The sequence below is a fragment of the Morus notabilis genome, unplaced genomic scaffold (assembly GCF_000414095.1).
Source record: "Morus notabilis unplaced genomic scaffold, ASM41409v2 Scaffold1508, whole genome shotgun sequence".
Classification (NCBI taxonomy): domain Eukaryota; kingdom Viridiplantae; phylum Streptophyta; class Magnoliopsida; order Rosales; family Moraceae; genus Morus; species Morus notabilis.
In genome coordinates this window covers 13,419-35,853 of record NW_010361016.1, presented here as the reverse complement: position 1 = coordinate 35,853, position 22,435 = coordinate 13,419, and the positions used below count along the sequence as shown (strand labels likewise).

The window sequence follows — 22,435 nt, the reverse complement described above, 5'->3', positions numbered from 1 at the left end:
AGGCTGTCACGTGACAATCCTTTTCACTTGACTCTCTTTTTTTCCTTTTTCTTTATCTTTTTTATCTTTATTTTTTAAATTTTTTATATTTAATTTTTTGCGCGTTTTTAAAAAATATGTTGCTCTTCATTTTACTCCTATCAAAATAATTTTTCTCACATATGTTCTTATTTTATTTTTGATAGGTTAAACTAATTTTTCACTTAATTTTTTTGATCAATTATTATCTTTATACATGTTTCTTTTTAAAATGAATTCAAACATCTTTAAATAATTGTGGAAATGAATTTTGCATCTCCGTTACAAAAATAGTTAAAAAAAATCATCCAGTCCACGTGTTGTGTAACTCAGGCTCCAGCGAAACGGAAGAACAGAAAGTTAAAAGTTGAAGCACCTTTGTAAAAATAACTCAATAGGAAAGTTGTATTAGTAAAATAACTTTTCAAAAATTTTTATTTGTAAAATGACTTTCTGAGAAGAAAGAAAAACGAAAAAAAAATCAGAACTTCACCCCACCCACGGATTCACTACTCAGCTCGATCCGAGCCGCCACGTTCTCGACCTTCTCGAGCCTCGACGCCGCGATCGTGAACGGCACGATCAATGGCACGTTCAGAGCCCTGAACCTCACCGGCGTCGTCGCCCGGGCCATTCTCGGCGGCCACGTTCTCGACCTTCTCAAGCCTCAACGTCGCGATCGTGAACGGCGCAATCAACAGCACGTTCAGAGCCCTGAACCTCGCCGGCGTCGTCACCAGGGCTATTCTCAACGTGATTCTAGAGGTGGGTCTCAGCCTTTTAGGGAGAGAGAAAGAAAATAAGAGAGAGAAATAGAGTGCTGCCACTGATTCTGGTGGAAAGAGACTGACGGGAGGAGTTGCCATTGATTCTGACAAAAAAAGATCGACAAAAGGAGAAATAAATAAAATTAAAATTAAAAAAGTCATTTTTTTAATTTTACTTTTTCACTTAGTTATTTTAACGAAATTCTCAGCAAGAAACCAAAAAGTTATAAGGAGAGGTTCCCTCGCCAAACCCACTTCTTTTCTTCTCTCTGGAGATAAAATGGCCGCAGCTAAAGGAGTGAGCCTCAACCATATTTCCCGAGAATCCTCCGACGTCACACGCCTCGCTAATTTCTACAAAGAGGTTCTTCAAAATTACCTTTCTTTTCGCTTTCATAATTAGGTTTTTTTTTTTTGGAAAGTTCAGAAGAATTTGTATTATTATAATATATAATTAGATATTTGGGTTCGAGGAGATAGAGACTCCGAACTTCGGCGAATTCAAGGTTATATGGCTGAATCTGCCGTCGGCTTTCTCTCTCCACCTCATCGAGAGAAATCCGGCCACGAAGCTTCCAGAAGGTCCTTGGAGCGCCACGTCGGCCGTCGCCGACCCCAGCCATCTCCCCAGAGGCCACCACATCTGCTTCTCCGTCGACAATTTCGATTCTTTTGTCCAAACTCTCAAGGCATATTCTTGAAACTAGCGTCTTCGATTTGATTATCTGTGTCTTCAATCGGAATGAAAATTAGTTTTTTTTTTTTTTTCAGGACAAGGGAGTCGAGACATTTCAGAGTTCTGTGCCAAGTCGTGGAGTGAAGCAAGTTTTCTTCTTTGATCCAGATGGTAATTATTTATACTTAAAAATTATCGAGTTTTTTTTTTTGGGCATTTGCTATTGTGAATAATGGAAATTGTTGATATATATATATATATATATGGAATTTCCTGATATCATGTTCTTACAATGCGCAGGGAATGGATTGGAGGTGGCTAGTAAAGACACGCAAAAGCAATAAACTTGTGTGTTAGAACCATAATCGTTTTGTGATTAAAAATGGAGGGCAAGTTTTGCTTATGAATTAGTAGTGTCTTGGCCTTAAGAGTTTTTATGAAATTGTTAGTGTCTTAACATGAAAACTTGTAATGAGATGGATATAGAATGGTTGTAGAAGTTGGGAATGGTTTATCCGCAAGCTTTGTGAGACCAATAACTGAAGTGGTTAATAGTTGCTTTTGTTTCTCTCGTGTTAGTGTATCAATCAGCAGTTTTGTCATTTTTTTTTTTTGGTGATTTTTGGAAGGGCCTATCATTTGGATGTGGAATGAGAGTATACGACTTGTTTGATCAAAAATTCATGAGGGGGTTTTTTTAATGCAAATGAGTAAAATTCTGGCTATGAAGTCAACCTGTTGGACTCTAGGAGAACTTGGCTGTAAGTTATAACAATGCGTTTCGCCATTTTATGGACACAAATGAATCGTTTGATTCACAACACCATTTGGCAGCAAAAACAAACTGTTTTCGCCCAAGACCTTACCTTTTATTTTATTTTTATTTCTCTCTAAAGATTTTACTCGTATTCTGTTGTTGGTTCACCCTTTTGATTTATGGGTTGCTCTGCAATGTGGTCATTGAATATGTAGGACCTCACCATTTTTCAGTCAAATTGCATTTTTTGAACTTTTTGCTAATAAAAAAAGGATTTGGTACTGCATTTCATGTCTCGTAACTTCTTCGGTTATAGCAGTAATTTTGAGTATCACCGAGTATATAGAAATGGTCTAAACTAGTCTCTGATCATCCACTTAGTTTTTACTCATTTTATCTATAGTGTAACTCACTTAATTTCTCCAAAGGGACTGAACAACCTTCGGCAGGAATAGAGACTCAAACCCTTAATAGATGAGTAGAAGAGACTTAACAAAGACGTCCTTATCAATATACCACGGCTCTCGGTGGTACATTAGAACTTAACACTCGTTTAGTTGTAGGATATAGGTTTTCCTAAGAGCATATTCATAACTCTTTCTTTTTTCTTTTTTCTTGGGTTATAAATCTGAAACTCCACATTCATTCGCCATCGGTCACTAAAAGGGCGGAGGAGGGAGAAGAATTTGGTGCCTAAAATAGATACCATTTCATATTTTTTTAGTCATGATGTTTGAAAATTGATGAACCAGCTCGGTCTAATGTAGCAAGTGGAAAACAAAATGCATTTCCACCAAAAGAGAAAAAAAAACAAAAAGAAAAAAGGAAAATGATACATTAATAAATCAAGTTTCACAACAGCCAATATAATTCAACTAAAACTCCAATTTTGGTTCTCTCTGTTTTATGCATATCTTTACCATTTCCAAATTTCCACTACTGGTTAGTAGTTTTTTGGTAGTACTGATACTGTCGTACACAATACTTTCCCTTTTTAGGCTTTTGCTGCTTTGCATGACTATTGAAGAACACACTAGAAAATGAACAGTTAACATTCAGGAAAAAAAAAAAAAAAAAAAAAAAAACTACGATGTTCTAAGCGATCACAGGTAGCCTAGTTTTGTGCCATCAGTACGTGCTAAGTGTCGTCATCCTTACAAACGGTGGATCGTTCTCCTCAGAAGAGCTAACCCCGAGCCAACACGTGTACATCAAAGCTGTTTTCTTTTGTTATTTGCCACGTTCCACTAAGTCAAACGTGTCAAAATCTCCGTCCCGTTTTTTTTGGTTGATTTAAATTTAAAATTTAAATTTTGTTATATTTAGATTCTGTTTATTTCGTCGATTTGAGTTTAAAATTTTAATTTTGTTATAGTAAAAAATTTTCAGAAATAATCACATCTAATTTTTTTATTATAGTAAAAAATTCTCATATAAAATCACATCTCAACTCAAATTAAAAACTCAAATCAACAAAGTGAATGAGAATAAAAAATTTTCACATAATATCATATCTCAACTCAATTTAAAAATTTAAATTAACGAATTGAACCGTCTGACAACAAAAAAATCTCGTTTACAAGAAAAACCAAAGGAAGTGGAGTGAAGGGACGAAAAAAAAAAACAAAAAAAAAAAAGAGAGAGTCAGGAACAGCCACGGAGGCCTCAGGCCGGCCGGGACGAGGAAGCTGTGAAATACGGCGACGTCTTCAACGTCTCCGGGGAGCTGGCGAGCAAGACGGTGGCGCCTCGGGACGCGGCCATGATGCAGAGCGCTGAGACGACGGTGCTGGGACAGACCCAGAAGGGTGGCCCCGCCGCCACCATGCAATCGGCGGCGACGCAAAACGAGAGAGCTGGTGTCGTTGGCCACGTCGATGCATCTGATGCAGCCGAAGACCGCGGTGTCAGCGTAACTGAGACTGATGTGCCCGGATACCGTATAGTAACCGAATCTGTTGCTGGACAGGTCTCTCTTTCTTTTAGAACTTTCTTTCTTTCTTTCTTTCTTTTTTATTTTATTTTATTTTTTATTTTATTTTTTATTTTATTTTTTATTTTTTTGCATGGTTAGCAAGTTGGCTTTAATTTATTTCCTTTTTTTCAAACCTCAAGATTATATATTAACGAATTATTTTAAAAAATATATAATAATAAACGACTTATTTATCACAGATAGTGTTATGCTTTTTCCAAATCATTTAAATATGTATATATTTTTCTCAATAATCAGATCATTTTATATATGTTATTATATATATATTATAATAAATCGGAAATATTTTTACAAATTAATGTCGCATGACACATTTTTTTGAGCTTTTTTAACACTACGGCAGGAAATGGTATTCTTTGCTTTTGTTTTTTCTAATTTTGTTCTCTTTAAATTAATGTCATACAAGTACAGGCGCATTTTTTCTTTAAGAATATATTAGTGTGCCACTGATAAGATAGTTGATCTATTTTTTCAGTCCAATTGGTTCTTTATTTTCTGTTTATATTATTTAGGTTTTGTTAGGTTGTTGGCCAGTATGTACAGCCAACGCCGGCGATGCAGGCGGCGGTGGTGAGCGCAATTACGATAGGAGAGGCACTAGAAGCAACGGCCAAGACCGCCGGCGATAAGCCGGTGGACCAGAGCGACGCAGCAGCCATTCAAGCGGCCGAGGTTAGAGCAACCGGCAGTAACGTTATAACTCCCGGTGGGCTAGCCGCCACAGCTCAATCTGCGGCGTCTTTCAATGCTGCAATTGAACGGGATGAGAACAAAATTAAGCTCAGAGATATCCTCACGGTACTATAAACGTTATAAAATTGCTATAATATACTAAAATTCCACTAGTGATGGATATAGGATGTAAAAAGGGTACAACTTTTGCCTTCAATGTGACAATTTTGTGTGGTTTTTGTTGGACTTTAATCCTTATTCCACAATCATCACACTAAATAATTTATTGTCTTTCTCAGTCAAATTACCAGATTCTTGAATGAGTCTTCTCTCGAGAAGAAAAAAAACGGTCAAATGATTTGACGTATTGGGAACCCTAATCTAAGTTTCTTTATATATTGTCTCATTAGGTTCTTATTAAACATAATTAGGTCAATATTAAATATCCATTCATTTAGCCCATATTCAGTTAGAGAAGATTAATTGGGCTCTCTATAATTAGACAACTTAATTAGTCTAATTAATTAAATAGTGTCAATATAATTATTATAAATATATGACCCACAACTAATTAATTAAATAGTGTCAATATAATTGTTATAAATATATGACCCACAATTATAATTAAGAAACGTAATTTCCTAGCAGTTTTATCGTGTGATCCTCGATCCTTGGTCTTACGAGAACAATGTATCGAACTTGATACATGTTAATGCGATGTGTAACGTGATCTTTGGTCTTACGAGAATAATTAGGTCTTTAATTAATAATATATTATGTGAATGCTGTACATCTTTATTAATATGCATGTTAATGCCATATGTTTAATATTATGAATGCATCATGTTTAGGATGCTACTTCTAAGTTGCCGGCGGACAAGGCTGCGACGAGGCGCGCAGGACGCAGAGGGAGTGGTGAGCGCGGATTGTGGCATCGGTGACGGTGGCTGCTAGGCTCAACGAGGGTGTAAACATATAAACACGACCATTTTCCTAGTACCGACCGGCAAGCTTCTCCAACTAGGACGGTTTTTTGCTTTTTTGTGAGGGATGACAATGTTGGATGTATTTTAAGGGAACAATGTTGGATGTATTTTGATGTGTATTATCACGTATGATATAAAGTATCTCGCTAAATATCTGCGTTTAATCAACCTTTAGACGACTATATATATAACGAGTTATATTGTATACACACGCACACAATTTAAGCACGTCTCTTGTTAAAAGAGAACACAATTATTTGTGGATTTAAGGCATAATTTTTATTATATCCATGAGATTGAGGTCTACGAGATAAGCCTGGTAAGATAATTACAAAATCCAAATTATGAAATTACGTCATTTGTGAATGATAAAAGCCTGAGAAATTGGGCTGACAGAAAGTGGAAATAAAGGCAGCGTGGGAACCCAGTAATGAGAGGGTTGGTTTTACAGTACTTGGTGAAAAATCTAAGTCAGAAAGTCAACACTTCTTGGTTTCTTGGAAGAAGAGGAGCTGAGCTCTGGTGAGCAGCCTTCCATTTAGGTTTACCTAAATAGGTCTCTTAACGTGCAGGAGTCAATTGTAAAGGAAACAGTTCTGCCGTCGATGACAAATAATACGCAATAATGCAATCCTGCAAAACAGAAATTAGAGGAAAGAGCCACGACTCTCTCTCTCTCTCTCTCTCTCCCTATTAATTATTATTGATTAATATATTACATATTGATAATTATAATTTAATATTAATTATTAATTAAGTAATTACTATTTATTAATTAATAAATTATAATTAACATAATATATGATTGATATATTAGTTATTAATTATTTATTTAATAACCTATTATTACTTGTTTTATTGTTAATATGTTATATAATTAATTTTTGACAATTAATTTTTAACTAAATAAATAATTACTATATTGTTTATTATTTTATTAACAAAATTAAAAACATAATAGTAATAAATTAAGATTTAATTAATAATTAAGTAATTATTATCTATTTATTAGTTATTAAGTATATCTATTTATTAATTATTAATTAATACATAATATAATTAGTAATTAATTATTAATTAATTAATATAACTTTGTTGATAATCATTAATTGTACTATGATGATTCTCGCACAACCTAAAAGTCAAAGTTGCCTTTGGGCTGCTTCTGATTTTGACTGTAGATTTTTCAAAAATTCTTTAAAAATCACTTTTTATAGATTTTACCAAACACAATTATCAATTTCTGATGACTAGAGAAGTGATTTTAGGCTCTAAGAAGCACTATCAAACGCACCTTAAAAGACACGGAGATTTTCACAGCAGAACCTATAAAATTCAGTACTCATTTTAGCTATCAAATCTATATAGAATGACCAGATTTAAGAATTATAAATGTATTGAATCGATAGCATAGTCCATCGCAATGTTTTAAACGATTAAATCTGTATCAAAAAAATATTTTTAATCTGACCTAACTAAAGAATTATAAATGTATAGTATAAGTAGGGTAGTCTATTGTAGAAAGATTCGGAAAACATAAATAAAAAGACGTGATACATGAAAATTATTATACGTTCTCAATATACATGAAAAGAATTGTTAATTGTCACTACAAACTAAAAACAAGATTTAGGCACAAATTATTCACGTGGCTATACCTATTTAGGTGTGTGTAGCCATTGGTGCCTAATAATATATAGGTACGTACGTGTGTAAGCGTTGGTTGCTTATCAAGTAGAATTCAAGTACATTAAACATTGGGTGCGTTGACTCAGGAGTTCATCATTGCGTGAGTGTGCGGTCACTTGCCATTGTATTTTTTGATGGCATGATGTGAAGGGACAAAGTGCTGAATTTTGATGGTTGATGTGAATGGACAAAGTAAAGTGCTGATTCTCATTACTCGGTAGAAAGATCTTTCGTACAAATAACATTGAGCCCATGTGGAACAATAACCATCATACACATGTAGACCAAATTAGGTTCCGGCCGATTGAAGACGTTTGATTGGAGAATTCAAACTATGTGATTTGAATTATTTTTGATTTACGTGAATTTTTTATAAAAGAAAATACTGTAGCGAACCATGAATCATGATTCGAATCAGGGAACGAATTCCTCTACCAAACATCCTCGGGGTCTTCTACTATGGGGAGTTTTGCTTTTGAATATGGTAAAGAGGTTTAGGACTTTTCTAGTCGGCATGGGAAATCAAGCAAAACAATAAATTAAGTACATGGTACTAGATAATCAACTAATTAGCAACTATTATTAGTTAGTCATAGAAACACATGGAGAGCGTTAGAATGATGAATATTGTGAGTGTAATGAAGAAGAGTGAGGTTGATAATTTGAGAACGACGAGCATTTGACAATAAAATTCTTATCACAAGTCTTTGCTTCTGAAGTTAAATTTGATCAAATTTGTATGAAAGCTAAAAGAGTATATAAAAGTAATAGAATTTAATAGAGTTTAATCATTCAAAATAGGGCCATAAATATGATATGAGATTTCTTTTGATTTGACAAGCATTTGACAGTAAAATTCCAACAAAAACACGTATTTTTGAACGTCAGATTTTTTATTAAAATTATACCAAAACAAAACGAATGTGTAAAATTAAGAGATTTAATGTTAGTTTAACGGTGGTAAATACAGCCTAAATTTTCTTTTAAGGGCAAAATAGAGTCTTATTAGTCGTTAAATATCTCATTAATTTGAAAGCAACATTTCGAAATATTGACAATGGGATCTCATCATGTTCATTTTGCATGGACGATGGAACATTTGAGAATTTTCCTCGGTTAGACACTATTGGTTGATAGGGTAATCATGATCGCAACGACGTGCTTTTTAAAGCCTTTTGACATTCACCAAATTACGTACTAGCTATGCCCTATATTGTTAGTACGAAGGTAGGGAAGCAAAAAAGTTTAGTGCAGGACTATGAGATCATGCATGGTGGGAGACAGGTAAAAAAGTAATTAATTTGACTAATTTGTAATAATCATATTGTCGGATCCAAAAGAAAAGTCATATATCAAACAATATGGTTTGATTTGTTATCGGTGTTTTCTTTCTTTGTATTATGGTTTGATTTGTTAGGCTAAATGGCTAATTATACCAAACAATATTAGACTCTCGAAAATGAATTTAAGCCCTAAACTAAGAAAATATATTTCACGTGGTTCGTTATCACTTCATTATTGGAAATAGATTTCTAGCTATTGGTTCCATTAGACACTGATCCAATATATTGGTCCAATTCCCTATGTAATAATCATCTCATAGGTAGCTTGTGTGTTGTGAATAATAATTAGAATAAAAAAGCGGAGATATTTTGAGCCCGTTTAGTTTATTGATTTGAGTTTTTAATTTGAATTGAGATGTGACTTTATGTGAGAGTTTTTTACTGTAATAAAAAAGTTAAATGTGACTATTTTTTAAAATTTTTTATTATAATAAAATTTAAATTTTAAACTCAAATCAGTAAAATAAATGAGATTTTTACTTTCACAAACTTCTATATAGATATAAACCACATTTATATGGCCTGATCATCATCTCAAACACATTATTTCACCTAAGTCGCGGGTTAAGTAGAGGATATATATACAAGTTTTTTTTTTTGTTTTGCTTTTTTCTTTTTTAGTTTTGACAAGTGTTTTCCATTTGATTTGTTAAAGAAAAAGGAGGATATATAACCCAATACAAAAAATTATTGCTATCAGCCAAACACTGAATTTGGACATTTGGGTCACACACACACACGCAGAATTCACTTAAAAAATTGGATCTAAATCAGAACAAAGAAATTGACAAACTTACTTTCTCTGACCCCCTTAATCACTCTCTCTCTCTCTGACCCCCTTAATCTCTCTCTCTCTCTCTCTCTCTCTCTCTCTCTCTCTCTCTCTCTCTCTCTCTCTCTCTCTCTCTCTCTCTCTCTCTCTCTCTCTCTCTCTCTCTCTCTCTCTCTCTCTCTCTTCTTTCCCTGTCTTCTCTCTCACCACAGAAGACAAAACATCAAACACCTTCTGATCATCTTCTTCTTCTCTCTCTCTCTCTCTCTCTAGCTCTCTCCACACCATGTCCAACACATTTTGGAAGAAAACCTTCCCTCTCTGCACCTTCTCCATCTCCAAATGCCTCCCCACCACAACCACTACCCAGGCTCCGTCGCATCTCTCCGACGCCGACGCTGACGACCGCCACGTGTCGCATTCCTCGTCGTATTCTTCATCATCCGTCGTCAAAAACTTCAACTCCCTCTACAACTACGTCGATCTCGCCGCCGCCAGCTCTGCCGGGTCCACCTCCAAGTCCGCCGCCACCGACGACTTCTTCTCCTCCTCGTCCGACGCCGACGACTCCGACAACTCCTCTCCGCCGGACTTCGCCGACGTCTTCGCTTCCCAGCGCTTCTTCTTCTCCTCCCCCGGAAACTCAAACTCCATAACGGACTCAAAACCCACCGTCTCCGCCGCCGGAATATCGCCACCGTTCGACGGAGTCGAGGTTAGGAAGTACTCTGTGGACCCTTACGTGGATTTCCGGCGGTCCATGCAGGAGATGATCGACGCGAGGAATGATGATCACGATGATAAAAGTACTAGTGACTTGGAGTATCTTCATGAGCTTCTCTTGTGTTTTCTGAGTTTGAACCCTAGAGACACACACAAGTTCATCATCAGCGCCTTCAGCGACATCATCGTCGACATGTTGTCGGCGCCCGATAGAGGCCGTCGGCACCGTGAACTCAAGCACCGACGGCAGCGCAGCCGTTTGCGGCGGTTGAGCATGTAACAGTTTGGGAATTAAAATTTTTGTTTAATAATATTGTTAGTATTATTATTAGCTACTTTTGTTACGTGGGTCCCTATCCAATATTGTATGAATTGCACGGTTAATGTACAAATCATAATTTTTTATTTTGGACTCGTTTGCATATAAATCAGTGATTTTTTTTTTTTTTTTGTTTTTTGAAAAGGCAGTGCTTGGTTAATTATTATTAGTCCTTTCTAAGGAATGTATAATTAGTCTTAATAATTTATTAATAGAGATGCATAAGAAGAGGGACTTTCTCCTTAGTACCAGTTTTTACATCTGTCAAAATCATATCAAATTTAAAAAAGAGAGAAAGAGATAAATATATTAAGATTTAAGATGAATTAAAATTAATAGGTCAATAGTTTATATAAGTTAATAAATAGGTTAAATTACTGTTTTTGTCCATAACTTGTCTGGTTATGAATCATAACTTGACAAGTTATTGTCCATAATTCACAGTTTTTTTTCATAACTTGTTTGGCTATGAACCATAACTTGACAAGTTTATCCATAACTTATCTGGTTATAAATCATAACTTGACAAGTTATAGCCTATTAATTTCTATAACTAAAAATTGACTTATATACTTTCTTAAACTTTTCATATTGGCATATTTTCTACTATTTTCGTTTAAAAAATATGCACCACATAAGTGTTTTTATGTTTTATGCAGATTTAATGCTTAAAAATAAAAAATGATCGGTAGTTTATTTTTTTTATCATATTAGATAAGTAAGAAAATAGCCCAGTAATATGGATATGGCCATGAGGTGAATTAGAGGAATATCATTTTATAGAGTTGACATTCAAATATACAACTTTTATAGAAAATTTAAGCTTATTTCACGCATAAAAATGATATAGGCTCCAATTATTTCTGTTATGGGGTCCTATGTAATAATATGTTGATCACATAATTAGTATGTAACTTATCATCCGTGGTTATGATTAATAAAAGTTTTGTATATTGGTAACTTCAGATGTTCTTAGGCGGATAGAAGAGGAACATATATTAAGTAGCAAAACATAAAGCGTTCTACTAATGTTTAGCTAATTTATGTGTTACACGGGGCTTTGGTTGAATGAGGATGTTTCATCTATGAGGACAAAGGAAAAACGGATTTTGATAATCACAAAACCAAGGAAAGCGTGGGATAAGAGTTTAATGTCTCGATGCATTATGTTTATGTTTATCTGATCTCTTCTTGTCGTTGTGATTGTAATGTAAACAGTAAAAGAACATGTCTTGTGGTTAATTAGAAATAGATATATAGTTTTTGTTTTTGTTTTTATTGTTGAATGTTTACTTGACTGCTAGTTTATTGGCAAGTGCGAGCAAAGTTTGGTTTATTGTCCTCCAATTTGTTTGTGGTCCTGCTAAACGATAAAGCGTCCTGCATGTCGGGGGAGCTAGCTTTCGCACACATTACTATAAACATGGATTTAATCTTAAATTTATTGAGAGAAGTAGAAGTGATAATTTGTATTTGCCAAGAGATTGTGGTATGTCTAATTGGGCCAGCTTTATTGGTTATGACAAAGAAAAGCTATAATATATATATATATATACATACATATATATATATATATATGTATGTACGTGCTTTTCGTTCCAATTTAAAATATCATATTATTCTTATCACTATAATGTATCTATCAATATATCAAAACTGCCATTGAGGTGAGTATCACATTGATAAGGAGTGGGGTGTATTTGTGGTGTTTAAGTTTTCATTAGTTCCTTTTTAGACAGTAGTTGAAGATGATGATCAATAAACTTAATGAGATCCATTTCTAGGTCATAATGTTACTTTCTTTTAAAAGCTCTTGTAGTCAATCTGTTCGTTTTATCAAATAAAATATATATGTATGTAAACTACCATTATTGTGCGATAACATGGGATCTAGTGGTCTTACATTTTATTTTACATGTGAAGATTTCCAAGTGCAATGAGTAACATTTATGTATTCTTTAATTTTGAGTTTTAATTGACAAGGAATTAAAGGAAGAAAAGAAGTTATAGATGTAACTAGTAAAAGGGTTATAATTCGGCATTTCAAAAAAAAAAAAAAAGATCGGAATCGATCTGATACATAAATAACCCCAAGAAGACAAATTTTAATATCTACTTTGAAATCGCCGCGATAAAGAAAAATTTCTACGAAGTGAACGAGACCTTAGAAAATACTTCAGCCAATATAATTTTGGAATATCGCGCTCATGTTGATGATATGCAAATGACAAAATTGGGTTTTCATTTATTTATTTATTTTTTAATAACGAGCCTGAGCCGAAAATTTTACATTTTTCTCAACGGTTGGAAGCTTAAAGTGATCTGCATATTTTGGTTTGTGTGTATTGTACGAAGCAAAAGCATTGGAAAACCCAAAATTTTGGCCTAAGGAGACAACAAAAAAAGTTTTAGATGGTTAAAATATTATAACAAAACCAAGCCTGGTTTTTACCTCTTTTTTTTTTTTTTTTTTCCCTTGTCAAAAATGGCGGAATGGAGAGACAAACAGAGAGGATCCAAGGAGAGATTACCAACAACTAAAGGAAAATAATTAGATGCTTTCATAGTTTCATATTTTTATACCATATTTTTATACCATAATTTTATTGTAAAGTTGGTTGGTTTAGGTAAGACTAATACCGGAAAACTTGTCGTTTAGCAATGATCTAGCATTTCTTTATCAATATCCAACTTAATTATTTGCGTTTGATCACATCATTTTTTTTTCACCATTTCTTCCATGTGGGGCGGGAGTAGTATATACTCATGATAATGTAAAAATATGGAAGACCCACAAAAGCATATACGTAAATTTAATGTAGAAAAATAAAATAAATTTAATTAAAAAAAAAAAGACGTTGAAAATGCCAAATGCAAAGGTTGTATAGATAGCCATATATAAGACTAGACAAAATCACGTTAATATTAAACCATTTTCAGAGAATCTCAAAGTTTGTCTAGCTAGACTGACCTTTTACTTTTCAGAAAAGAAAAATATCAATACAACTTTCCAGAGAAAGAAGAAAAAAAAGAAAAGGTGTGTATATATATCAATACTTAAATTTCGACTATAGTATATTTTATTATAACATGCTACCTAAATCTTTCTTTTTCTCTCCTTTTCTCCTAACTAAGGATCATTTCCGACATGAGAATCTTAATCAGTATATAGAAAGTTCATTTTACACAAATGTGTCATGTCAAATGAAAGAAAAAAAAAAGAAGTGAGATTAATGGTTATACTTATAGTTCATCAACTATTTTCTATTGTTACTACTCTAAAACAATGTCGACGAAATTGAACAAAAAAATGAATTTTTTTTTGTTAGTAAGATACGATACATTTTGAATCATCATATTTTCGTCTAAGTTATGACAATTTTATGTACCTTACTATTTTGGTGTGAATTAAAATAGTAGAAAGTAGGCCAATATGAAAAGCTTAAGGAAGTATATAGGCCAACTTTTAGTTATAGAAATTAATAGGTCATAACTTGTCAAGTTATGGTTCAAAATCAGATAAGTTATGGACAAACTTGTCAAGTTATGGTTCATAGTCAGACAAGTTATGGACAAAAATTGTGATTTATGGATAATAACTTATCAAGTTATGGTTGATAACCAGACAAGTTATGGACGATGAAATTGAATAAAAAAATAATTTTTTTTTGTTAGTAAGATACGATACGATTTTGAATCATCATATTTTTGTCAAGTTATGACAATTTTATGTACCTTCCTATTTTGGCGTGAATTTAATCTAATAGTACGACATTTAAGAGCACAAATTACAGATAAAAATGTTTTTATTGTAACAAGCTCCTAGAAGCAAGTAAAAGGAAGCGTGGCTATATAGGGTCTGTTTAGGAAAGCTTTTGAAAAGTTGCTTTAGCATTTTAGGTTTAAAAATTGCTTCTGAAAATGTTTGAATGATTTACCGAAAGTGTTTTTAATTTTTTAAAAGAGTTTTCAGTTAAAGTGAGAAATTGTAATTTTTTTTTTAAAAAAATACTTTTAAATAGACTTTGAAACTTGTATTAGAGTTTAATTAATGCATTATAAACTTAATTCTAACAGTTTTATTGTTTATTAAAAAATTTAAGAATCATTCTTATCCATTAAACTCTTAATTCTAAACACTTATCAAAAAATTACAATTTTTATTTTTCTTCTTCTACTACCGACTAAAAACAAAAGAAAAAGCTCTGCTAAACGGGCTTATAGCAGGAGATTCAGAAACAACTTAGGGAAATAATATTACGACTTGATCATTTCAAATAATTGAAAATAATGGGGGATTTTTTATTTTATTATTTATTTTTTTTTATTTTTTTATTTTTTTTTTGTTTTGTTTTGTGGACAAACAGGCATAGTGTATGTTTTGGCAGGTCGTGGATAGTTCATCTCAATCAACTCAAAACTTATCTTCTTGGACATAGAGACCGTTCATAGGGACCCCATCAATTGGACAATCCAAAGTCCAAATCCTTTGTGTGCAACTCATCTGCTTTTGATGACAGCTAAATTGACCACACAAAAACATGTATAAACATTTGGAGAGCCTGATATACATACATGCACTTATTAAATTATCTATAACTTTCAGTGTTGTCATTTTTCTTTTCAATCCGCAAGTACGTTTTTTCACTCAAATAGTATTGAGAGATTTTGTCAAAATCTTTTTTTGACATGCTCTGATTTGAGCAGTGCGTATAATCCAAAATAGGAACTCAGGAAACTATTACAGATTGAATAGCCTTTTCCTTCTTTGTTAAAATAAATATATAAAAAAAAACATATAGTTTTGAGAGTTTCTCTTGTGTCTTTTTTTAAAAAACACTAGTGTTTTTTGTTTTTTCAGTCATTAAATCTGGTTAAAATCATATCAGATTAAAAAAGTATGCAGAACAGATGAATTCTGATATAGATCTTACAACTGAAAAATTGAGAACATCGGTATTCTAAAAAAAGAAAGAACACGAGAAAAAGTCCTTATAACTTTCTTTCTTTGGCCATTCTACGTATCAATAATTGAATATGGTCAAATTTAAAAGTATTGAGAATAGATATTTTCTAATATAGATTTAATAGTTGAAAAATAAAGAGCTAACAATAAATAGTTCATTTTCTCATATCCAGCTGTACAAATCTCCTTCATTTTTATTTATTTATGTATTTATTTATTTTTGAGGTGGTATATTCTTTGCTTGCTGATCAAATGTTTCTTGTTGGTATGTGTATGTATTACTATTTAGTAGTGGTGACAACTGCCTGTTAAGTAGTATTAGTTCTTGTTAGAGTAGTTAGAAATTACACGTGTAAATCCCTCATTAGCTGAGCGTAGTGTACAAGTGGTTACTTGTATTAATTTATGTATAAATAGATAGTTGTAATAGTTTTCAGATTAATCAATTCAGTTTTTACTTCGCACTCATTAATATTCTTTCTCTCTCTAGCTTTTTAGTTGAAAGCTTTCTTTACAAGCTTTTCTTATATGGTATCAGACCTTCTTACCGGTGACGGAGTTCCTCTTTCTTCGACGATCGCCATGGATGCTTCCGGTTCTGCTTCTTCCTCTTCTCGGTTTGTTCCGATCACATTTGCGCATTCGATTTCATCAAAATTGGATCATAATAATTTTTTAGTATGGCAAAGACAAGTTCTAGCCACTGTCGCAAACATCGGCTTCAGGATTTTCTTTTTACTTTTGTAAGATCTCCTCCAAGATTTCTTTCTCCAGAGGATGAGCTTCTTCGTGTGATTAATCCGGCATATTTAGAGTGGGAGCAACAAGATCACTTGCTTGTGTCCTGGATGCTAGCTTCAATGTTAGATTCAGTTCTTGCTCGTATGGTGAATTGTGAAACGGCAGCACAGGTCTGGCACACAACTGAGGTATATTTTGCTTCACAAATTAGAGCCAAAAAGTCTCAGTTTAAAACACAATTACAAAGTACTCGCAAAGATTCTTTAACTGCAAATGAGTATCTTCTTCGTGTTAGGCATTTTGTTGATATGCTTGCCCTAGTTGGCCATGAAATTTCTGTTAAGGATCATATAGATGTAATTTTCAACGGGTTACCTCCTGAATATGATATTCTGGAAATTAGTGTGAATTCAAGCTTTGCTGATTATTCTGACGAAGAGGTTGAGTCTCTAATTTTAGCTCAAGAAGCACGAATTGAGAGAGCTATAAAATTGAGTGATGGTTCTGGTACTTCTGGTTCTTCTAGTCTCACTTTCGCCAATCTTGCAATGACTGGAGGCAGACCTAGTTCTAATCAAAGGTTTGGTGGTTTCAGTCCTGGATATTTTTCTCAGGGAAGCTATGGTGCTCCTAGTGCTAATGCTTTTTCTGGTCATTCCTTTGACCGTAATTCTGGTGCTTCAAACAATAGAGGTAGGGGACGTTTTGGCTATGGTAGAGGTCACTCTTGGAACAGTAATAAAATTCAATGTCAGCTTTGTGGCAAACAAGGTCATGTGGTTATGCAGTGCTACTATCGCTTTGACAAATCCTTCACTGGACCTTCTCAATTCAGTCATCAGGTTCAAGGCAACTTGGCTCATTGTCCAAGTCAATTTCCAACAACAGACTCCATTCAAATGGGTGCGATGCTTGCCACTCTATAGGCTATAACTGATTCGTCTTGGTATGCTGATGATTCTTCCAACATGGAATGGTATCCAGATTCAGGAGCTACAAATCATTTGACGGCAAATCATTCCAATCCATGACTTGTTCTGAGTTCAGCGGTTTAGATCAGGTGCACATGGGAAATGGTAAGGGCCTAGCTATTAAACACATTGCTACTTCCACTTTCAGTAGTCCTCATGTGTCTTCCAAGTCACTTACTCTTAAACACTTATTACATGTGCATGAAATACGTAAAAATCTTTTTAAGTGTTTCTAAGTTTGCAGCTGATGATCAAGTCTTCTTTGAATTTCACCCCTCTTCCTGTTTTGTCAAGGATCTCACTTCCAAGGTGGTGCTGCTGGAGGATCGGCTTAAAGATGGTCTTTATGTGTTTGACAACACTCAGATCAGTCTCAAGCCCTCTGATCCAGTCACTTCTCCAAGTATCTCTTATTCTGTTTCCTACTGTACAAATAAATCATCTTCATTAGTTCTTGTTTTTCAAGCATGTACTCTTCTAGCTTTGATCTTTGGCATAATAGGTTAGGACATCCTGCAGACAAGGTTGTTCAACTTGTATTAAATAATTGTAACATGTATGTCATTAATAAAGCTACTTCTCATGTTTGCAAATCTTGTTGTTTAGGGAAAATTCACAAATTTCCCTTTTCTCTTTCTCAAACTACTTACACTAAACCATTACAACTTGTTCATTTGGATTTATGGGATCCCTCACCTGCTTTATCTTCCAGTGGATATAAATACTATATTCATTTTATTGATGCTTATTCACGCTTTACATGGTTATATCTTCTTCGAACTAAGTCATAAGCCTTACAAGCCTTTGTCAATTTCAAAACTCTAGTGGAAAAATAACTCGATTTGCCTATTAAATGCCTTCAAACAGATTGGGGGGGGGGGGGGGGAGTTTAGACCTTTTACTGACCTTCTAACTCAACATGGGGTTGAGCATAGGCATCTTTGTCCACATACACATGAGCAAAATGGGGTAGCAGAACGCAAACACAGACACATAGTTGAAACAGGTTTAACTCTCCTTGCACAAGCCTCTATGCCTTTTAAATATTGGGATAAGGGTTTTCGAACCTCTGTCTTTCTCATAAACAGATTACCCACACCAGTTCTTCACAACAAAACACCCCTAGAGGTACTTTTTCAAACCAAACCTGTCTATTCACAACTCAAAGTTTTTGGTTGTACATGTTATCCTAACATTCGACCCTATAATAGAAATAAGCTACAGTTCAGGTCTATACCATGTACTTTTCTTGACTACAGCATCAAACACAAAGGTTACAAGTGTTTAGATCCATCTGGAATGATATATGTTTCTAGGGACATCATCTTCGATGAATTTTCTTTTCCTTTTGCAAAATCCACTCACACTGCTTCTTCACCTTCGATGAGTCATGTCCCTCGTCTCCCTTGACAATTCCACTTAGTACTGTACCCTTAGAGTCGTCTCCACAGTCACATTCAACTCCTTCCACACCCTTAGTGTCATCTTCACCATGCCAACTGAACATACCAATCCCAGAAGTTCAGTCAATTCCCCCTGCTCCACCAGTTCATAGAACCTCTCCTGTGGAAGAACCTCTGTCTACAGTTTCAGGCCAGAATCAAATCTCATGTGTTCAAGATCAGGAATTCAAAGATCCTAGACCATCCCATTCCATGGTAACACATTCTAAACGAGGTATTTTTAAATCAAAAGTGTACATGGCAACAAGAGAACCTAGCTTAGTTGAAGAAGCTATTGAAACTTTACACTGGAAACAAGCCATGACAAATGAGTTTCTTGCTCTTCAGTGAAATGGCACGTGGAGTCTGGTTTCTTTACCTTCTGGCAAAAAAGGCAATAGGCTGCAAATGGGTATTTAGAGTCAAAGAAAATCCAGATGGGAGCATCAACAAGTACAAAGCATGACTTGTTGCAAAAGGATTTCATCAAGTTACAAGCTTTGATTTTATTGAGACTTTTAGTCCAGTAGTTAAGCCTACAACTATTCATGTGATTCTTACGTTAGCACTGAGCAAGAAATGGTGCATGAGACAACTTGATGTCAACAATGCATTTTTGAATCGTGATTTGCAAGAAGAAGTATACATGGAGTAGCCTGCCGGTTTTGTTGATCATCAAAATCACCATTTAGTGTGCAAACTACACAAGTCGTTGTATGGCTTGAAACAAGCTCCAAGGGCCTAGTTTGACAAACTGCATCATGAGCTTTTCAAGCTTGGTTTTCACTCTGCCAAATCATATCAGTCATTCTTTATTCAGGCTACATCACAGTGGTCGTATGTTCTTGTCTATGTAGATGATATACTCATCACAGGAGATCATGAATCAGCAATTCAGAACCTCTTAGTCAAACTTAATTATGCTTTTGCACTTAACGATCTAGGAGAAATTGACTACTTTCTTGGAATACAGGTTACAAAGACCTCTTAAGGCTTACATTTGTCTCAGGAAAAATATGTGGCAGATTTGTTATGCAAAATGAAGATGCAGTTTGCCAAGAGTGCTTCAGCTCCCATGACTGCTGGGCTAAAGTTGACTTCTTTTGGCAGTGATCAAGTGAATGATGTGCAGCTGTATAGAAGTGTCATTGGTGCATTGCAATATGTAACAATTACAAGACCAGAAATTTCCTATAGTGTCAACAAAGTTTGTCAATTCATGCAAACTCCATTAGAAGCCCATTGGAAAGCAGTAAAGAGGATCTTAAGGTATGTAGTTGGTATAATTAATTATGGTCTTCATTTGAGAGTGTTCTGTAGAAAATCTGAGTCTGGTTGGCTTCTGTGATGCTGACTGGGCGTCAAATGCTGATGACAGGAGGTCAACTTCAGAGTACTGTGTTTTTCTTGGCTCAAATCTTATGTCTTGACAGTCAAAGAAACAGCACACAGTGTCAAGATCATCCACTGAAGCTAAGTACTGCAGTCTAGCCAGTGTGGTAGCAGAGATTTTCTGGTTGCAATCTCTCTTTTCTGAGCTGAATTTTCAGAGGTTAAAAAGCTAGTAATCTGGTGTGATAACCTTAGCACGGTTCATCTAGCAGCAAATCCAGTTTTACATACTCGGACTAAGCATATAGAGCTAGACTTGTATTTTGTCCGCGAAAAGGTCATGAGAAAACAAATATAAGTCAGACATGTACCAACAATTGATCAGCTAGCAGATATTTTCACCAAGGCTATTTCTAGCTCAACTTTTAGTCTTATACGAAGCAAACTTAAAGTAGAAGAACTAGCTACTTTAAGTTTGAGGGGGGCTGTTAAGTAGTATTAGTTCTTGCCAGAGTAGTTAGGAATTATACGTGTAAATCCCTCATTAGCTGAGCTTAGTGTACAAGTGGTTACTTGTATTAATTTATGTATAAATAGATAGTTGTAACAATTTTCAGATTAATCAATTTAATTTTTACTTCTCACTCATCAATATTCTTTCTCTCCCTAGCTTTTCAGTTGAAAGCTTTCTTTACAAGCTTTTCTTATACTGCCTATAGCACGCAAGACTTTTAAAAATATTTTGCTCATTTGTCGTCACTCATAATTCAAATCAAATGATTACTCATCAATTCATACGTGCTTATGGCAATTGGTTCAAAATTTGACAATGCAATCCAACTTCTAAGATATGAAAGCTCCATAATTCAAAGACAGACTCCATAAACCTCGCGTTGTTGTAAGTTGATTTGTTGCTTTCTGCTTCTAAAATAGCAAATATATATGATTTACTTTTGACTTGTTTACATTTGAGTAGAAATCAAAATAATAGTACTGCTCGTGCAAAAAAAAAATCATACCCTAAGTCTCCATTCATTTCATCAATTCAAGTTAAAATTCGAGTTTTATTATAGTAAAAGGCTCTCAGAAACAGTTACATTTAACTTTTTTACTACAGTAAAATGCTCTCATATAAAATCACATCTTAACTCGAATCAGCGAACTAAACGAATCTTAAAGTAATATTTCTTTTACTACTATATTAATAGCGATAGAATTGATTCAAAACTATGTTTGGTAGGAGGGTGGAAAGATTAGTTGTAGATCAAAAGGTGTATGAGAAAGAACTAGACTCAAAATCATTGGTTAATTGGTTTGCCAGAATTTTGATGGGTCTAAAATTGGATAATTTACAAGGGAGAAAGTATATATTAAACGCACTAAAAAAATATTTGTTCAATCTCTTGCCTTTTATTTATTGTGCATAAGTTATATATATCTTCTTACTTCCTAATCTCTGTTGATTTAGTGTCAATGTTTGATGATTTTAACTTGAGGTTCTTGTTTGATCAATATATGGACTGTGCACTGTTTGACTTCTAGTGGTAAAGGTGAAATTGTGCCCATTTTTGAATAAAATTACGTAGATATTTTATATTTTATCAGTGGTTAAAAGATTTTTATTAAAAGTGAATGAGATGCTAGACACTAATAATTTTTTTTAATTTAATAAAAAGGAAAAATGATTTGTTTTATTGTATCTATTTTGAAAAATATTTGAAACTAATATTCCTGTCCTAGGTAAAGAATTTTATTACTTTTATACGCTTACATTCGATTTTATTATCTTTGTAAAACGAAATAAAAATAGAAGTAGTTTAATAGTTGGTCGTTTTGTTTATGAACATATTTGATGATTAATATTGTGACACATCACACATTCGACTAACAAATTCAGGTTCGTCCCCAAAAGACCAAAAAGCCACCCATCATGGAGTTATCTTCTTTCTCTTCCTGTCCATTTGTCAAAACTCATATTCCTTATTTATTTATTTATTTATTATTGTTAATAAATTTACTTTATTTACTATTTTTATTTATTGTATACTTTTTTTTAATAAAAAAATAAAAAAATTATTTTGAGAGTATATGAGTCTAACTTTTACTTTATATTCTTAATAAATATCTTTTTATTAGTTAAATTTTAATTCATACACTTTTAAAAGTATTTATCAAAATTACCCTTTTATAATTAAAACTTACAAGTTACACTCAGGGCTGTAAAAATTTAGGCCGAACATGACTAATCCGTCCGACCTGAACTAA

General features: G+C 33.8%; 3 protein-coding genes across 3 annotated transcripts; all 3 read left to right on the top strand.

Moving 5' to 3' along the window:
- The first annotated feature begins 1,020 nt into the window (after window positions 1-1,020).
- LOC21388886 (methylmalonyl-CoA epimerase, mitochondrial) lies at window positions 1,021-2,074 on the top strand. The gene is made up of 4 exons (XM_024165464.1): window positions 1,021-1,149; window positions 1,244-1,474; window positions 1,557-1,632; window positions 1,762-2,074. The coding sequence occupies exons 1-4, from the start codon at window positions 1,066-1,068 to the stop codon at window positions 1,803-1,805; spliced, it is 435 nt and encodes a 144-aa protein (XP_024021232.1). The 5' UTR covers window positions 1,021-1,065; the 3' UTR covers window positions 1,806-2,074.
- Window positions 1,949-5,838, top strand: LOC112091536 (late embryogenesis abundant protein D-34-like). Its single transcript, XM_024165455.1, has 4 exons — window positions 1,949-2,008; window positions 3,867-4,187; window positions 4,737-5,012; window positions 5,738-5,838. The coding sequence occupies exons 1-4, from the start codon at window positions 1,949-1,951 to the stop codon at window positions 5,825-5,827; spliced, it is 747 nt and encodes a 248-aa protein (XP_024021223.1). The 3' UTR covers window positions 5,828-5,838.
- A 4,028-nt stretch (window positions 5,839-9,866) lies between these two features.
- On the top strand, window positions 9,867-10,773 carry LOC21388885 (transcription repressor OFP12). Its single transcript, XM_010097837.2, has one exon. It carries the CDS (start codon window positions 9,963-9,965, stop codon window positions 10,677-10,679), a length of 717 nt encoding a protein of 238 aa, XP_010096139.1. The 5' UTR covers window positions 9,867-9,962; the 3' UTR covers window positions 10,680-10,773.
- Window positions 10,774-22,435: the final 11,662 nt, after the last annotated feature.

Excerpts from the sequence above, each read along its gene's own strand:
- LOC21388886 (XM_024165464.1), top strand. The coding sequence starts at position 1,066 with ATGGCCGCAGCTAAAGGAGTGAGCCTCAACCATATTTCCCGAGAATCC. Across the intron at positions 1,150-1,243 it reads TCGCTAATTTCTACAAAGAG|ATATTTGGGTTCGAGGAGAT; the intron begins GTTCTTCAAAAT and ends ATATATAATTAG. Across the intron at positions 1,633-1,761 it reads TTTCTTCTTTGATCCAGATG|GGAATGGATTGGAGGTGGCT; the intron begins GTAATTATTTAT and ends TACAATGCGCAG.
- LOC112091536 (XM_024165455.1), top strand. The coding sequence starts at position 1,949 with ATGGTTGTAGAAGTTGGGAATGGTTTATCCGCAAGCTTTGTGAGACCA. Across the intron at positions 2,009-3,866 it reads TGAGACCAATAACTGAAGTG|GAACAGCCACGGAGGCCTCA; the intron begins GTTAATAGTTGC and ends AGAGAGAGTCAG. Across the intron at positions 4,188-4,736 it reads CCGAATCTGTTGCTGGACAG|GTTGTTGGCCAGTATGTACA; the intron begins GTCTCTCTTTCT and ends AGGTTTTGTTAG.
- LOC21388885 (XM_010097837.2), top strand. The coding sequence starts at position 9,963 with ATGTCCAACACATTTTGGAAGAAAACCTTCCCTCTCTGCACCTTCTCC.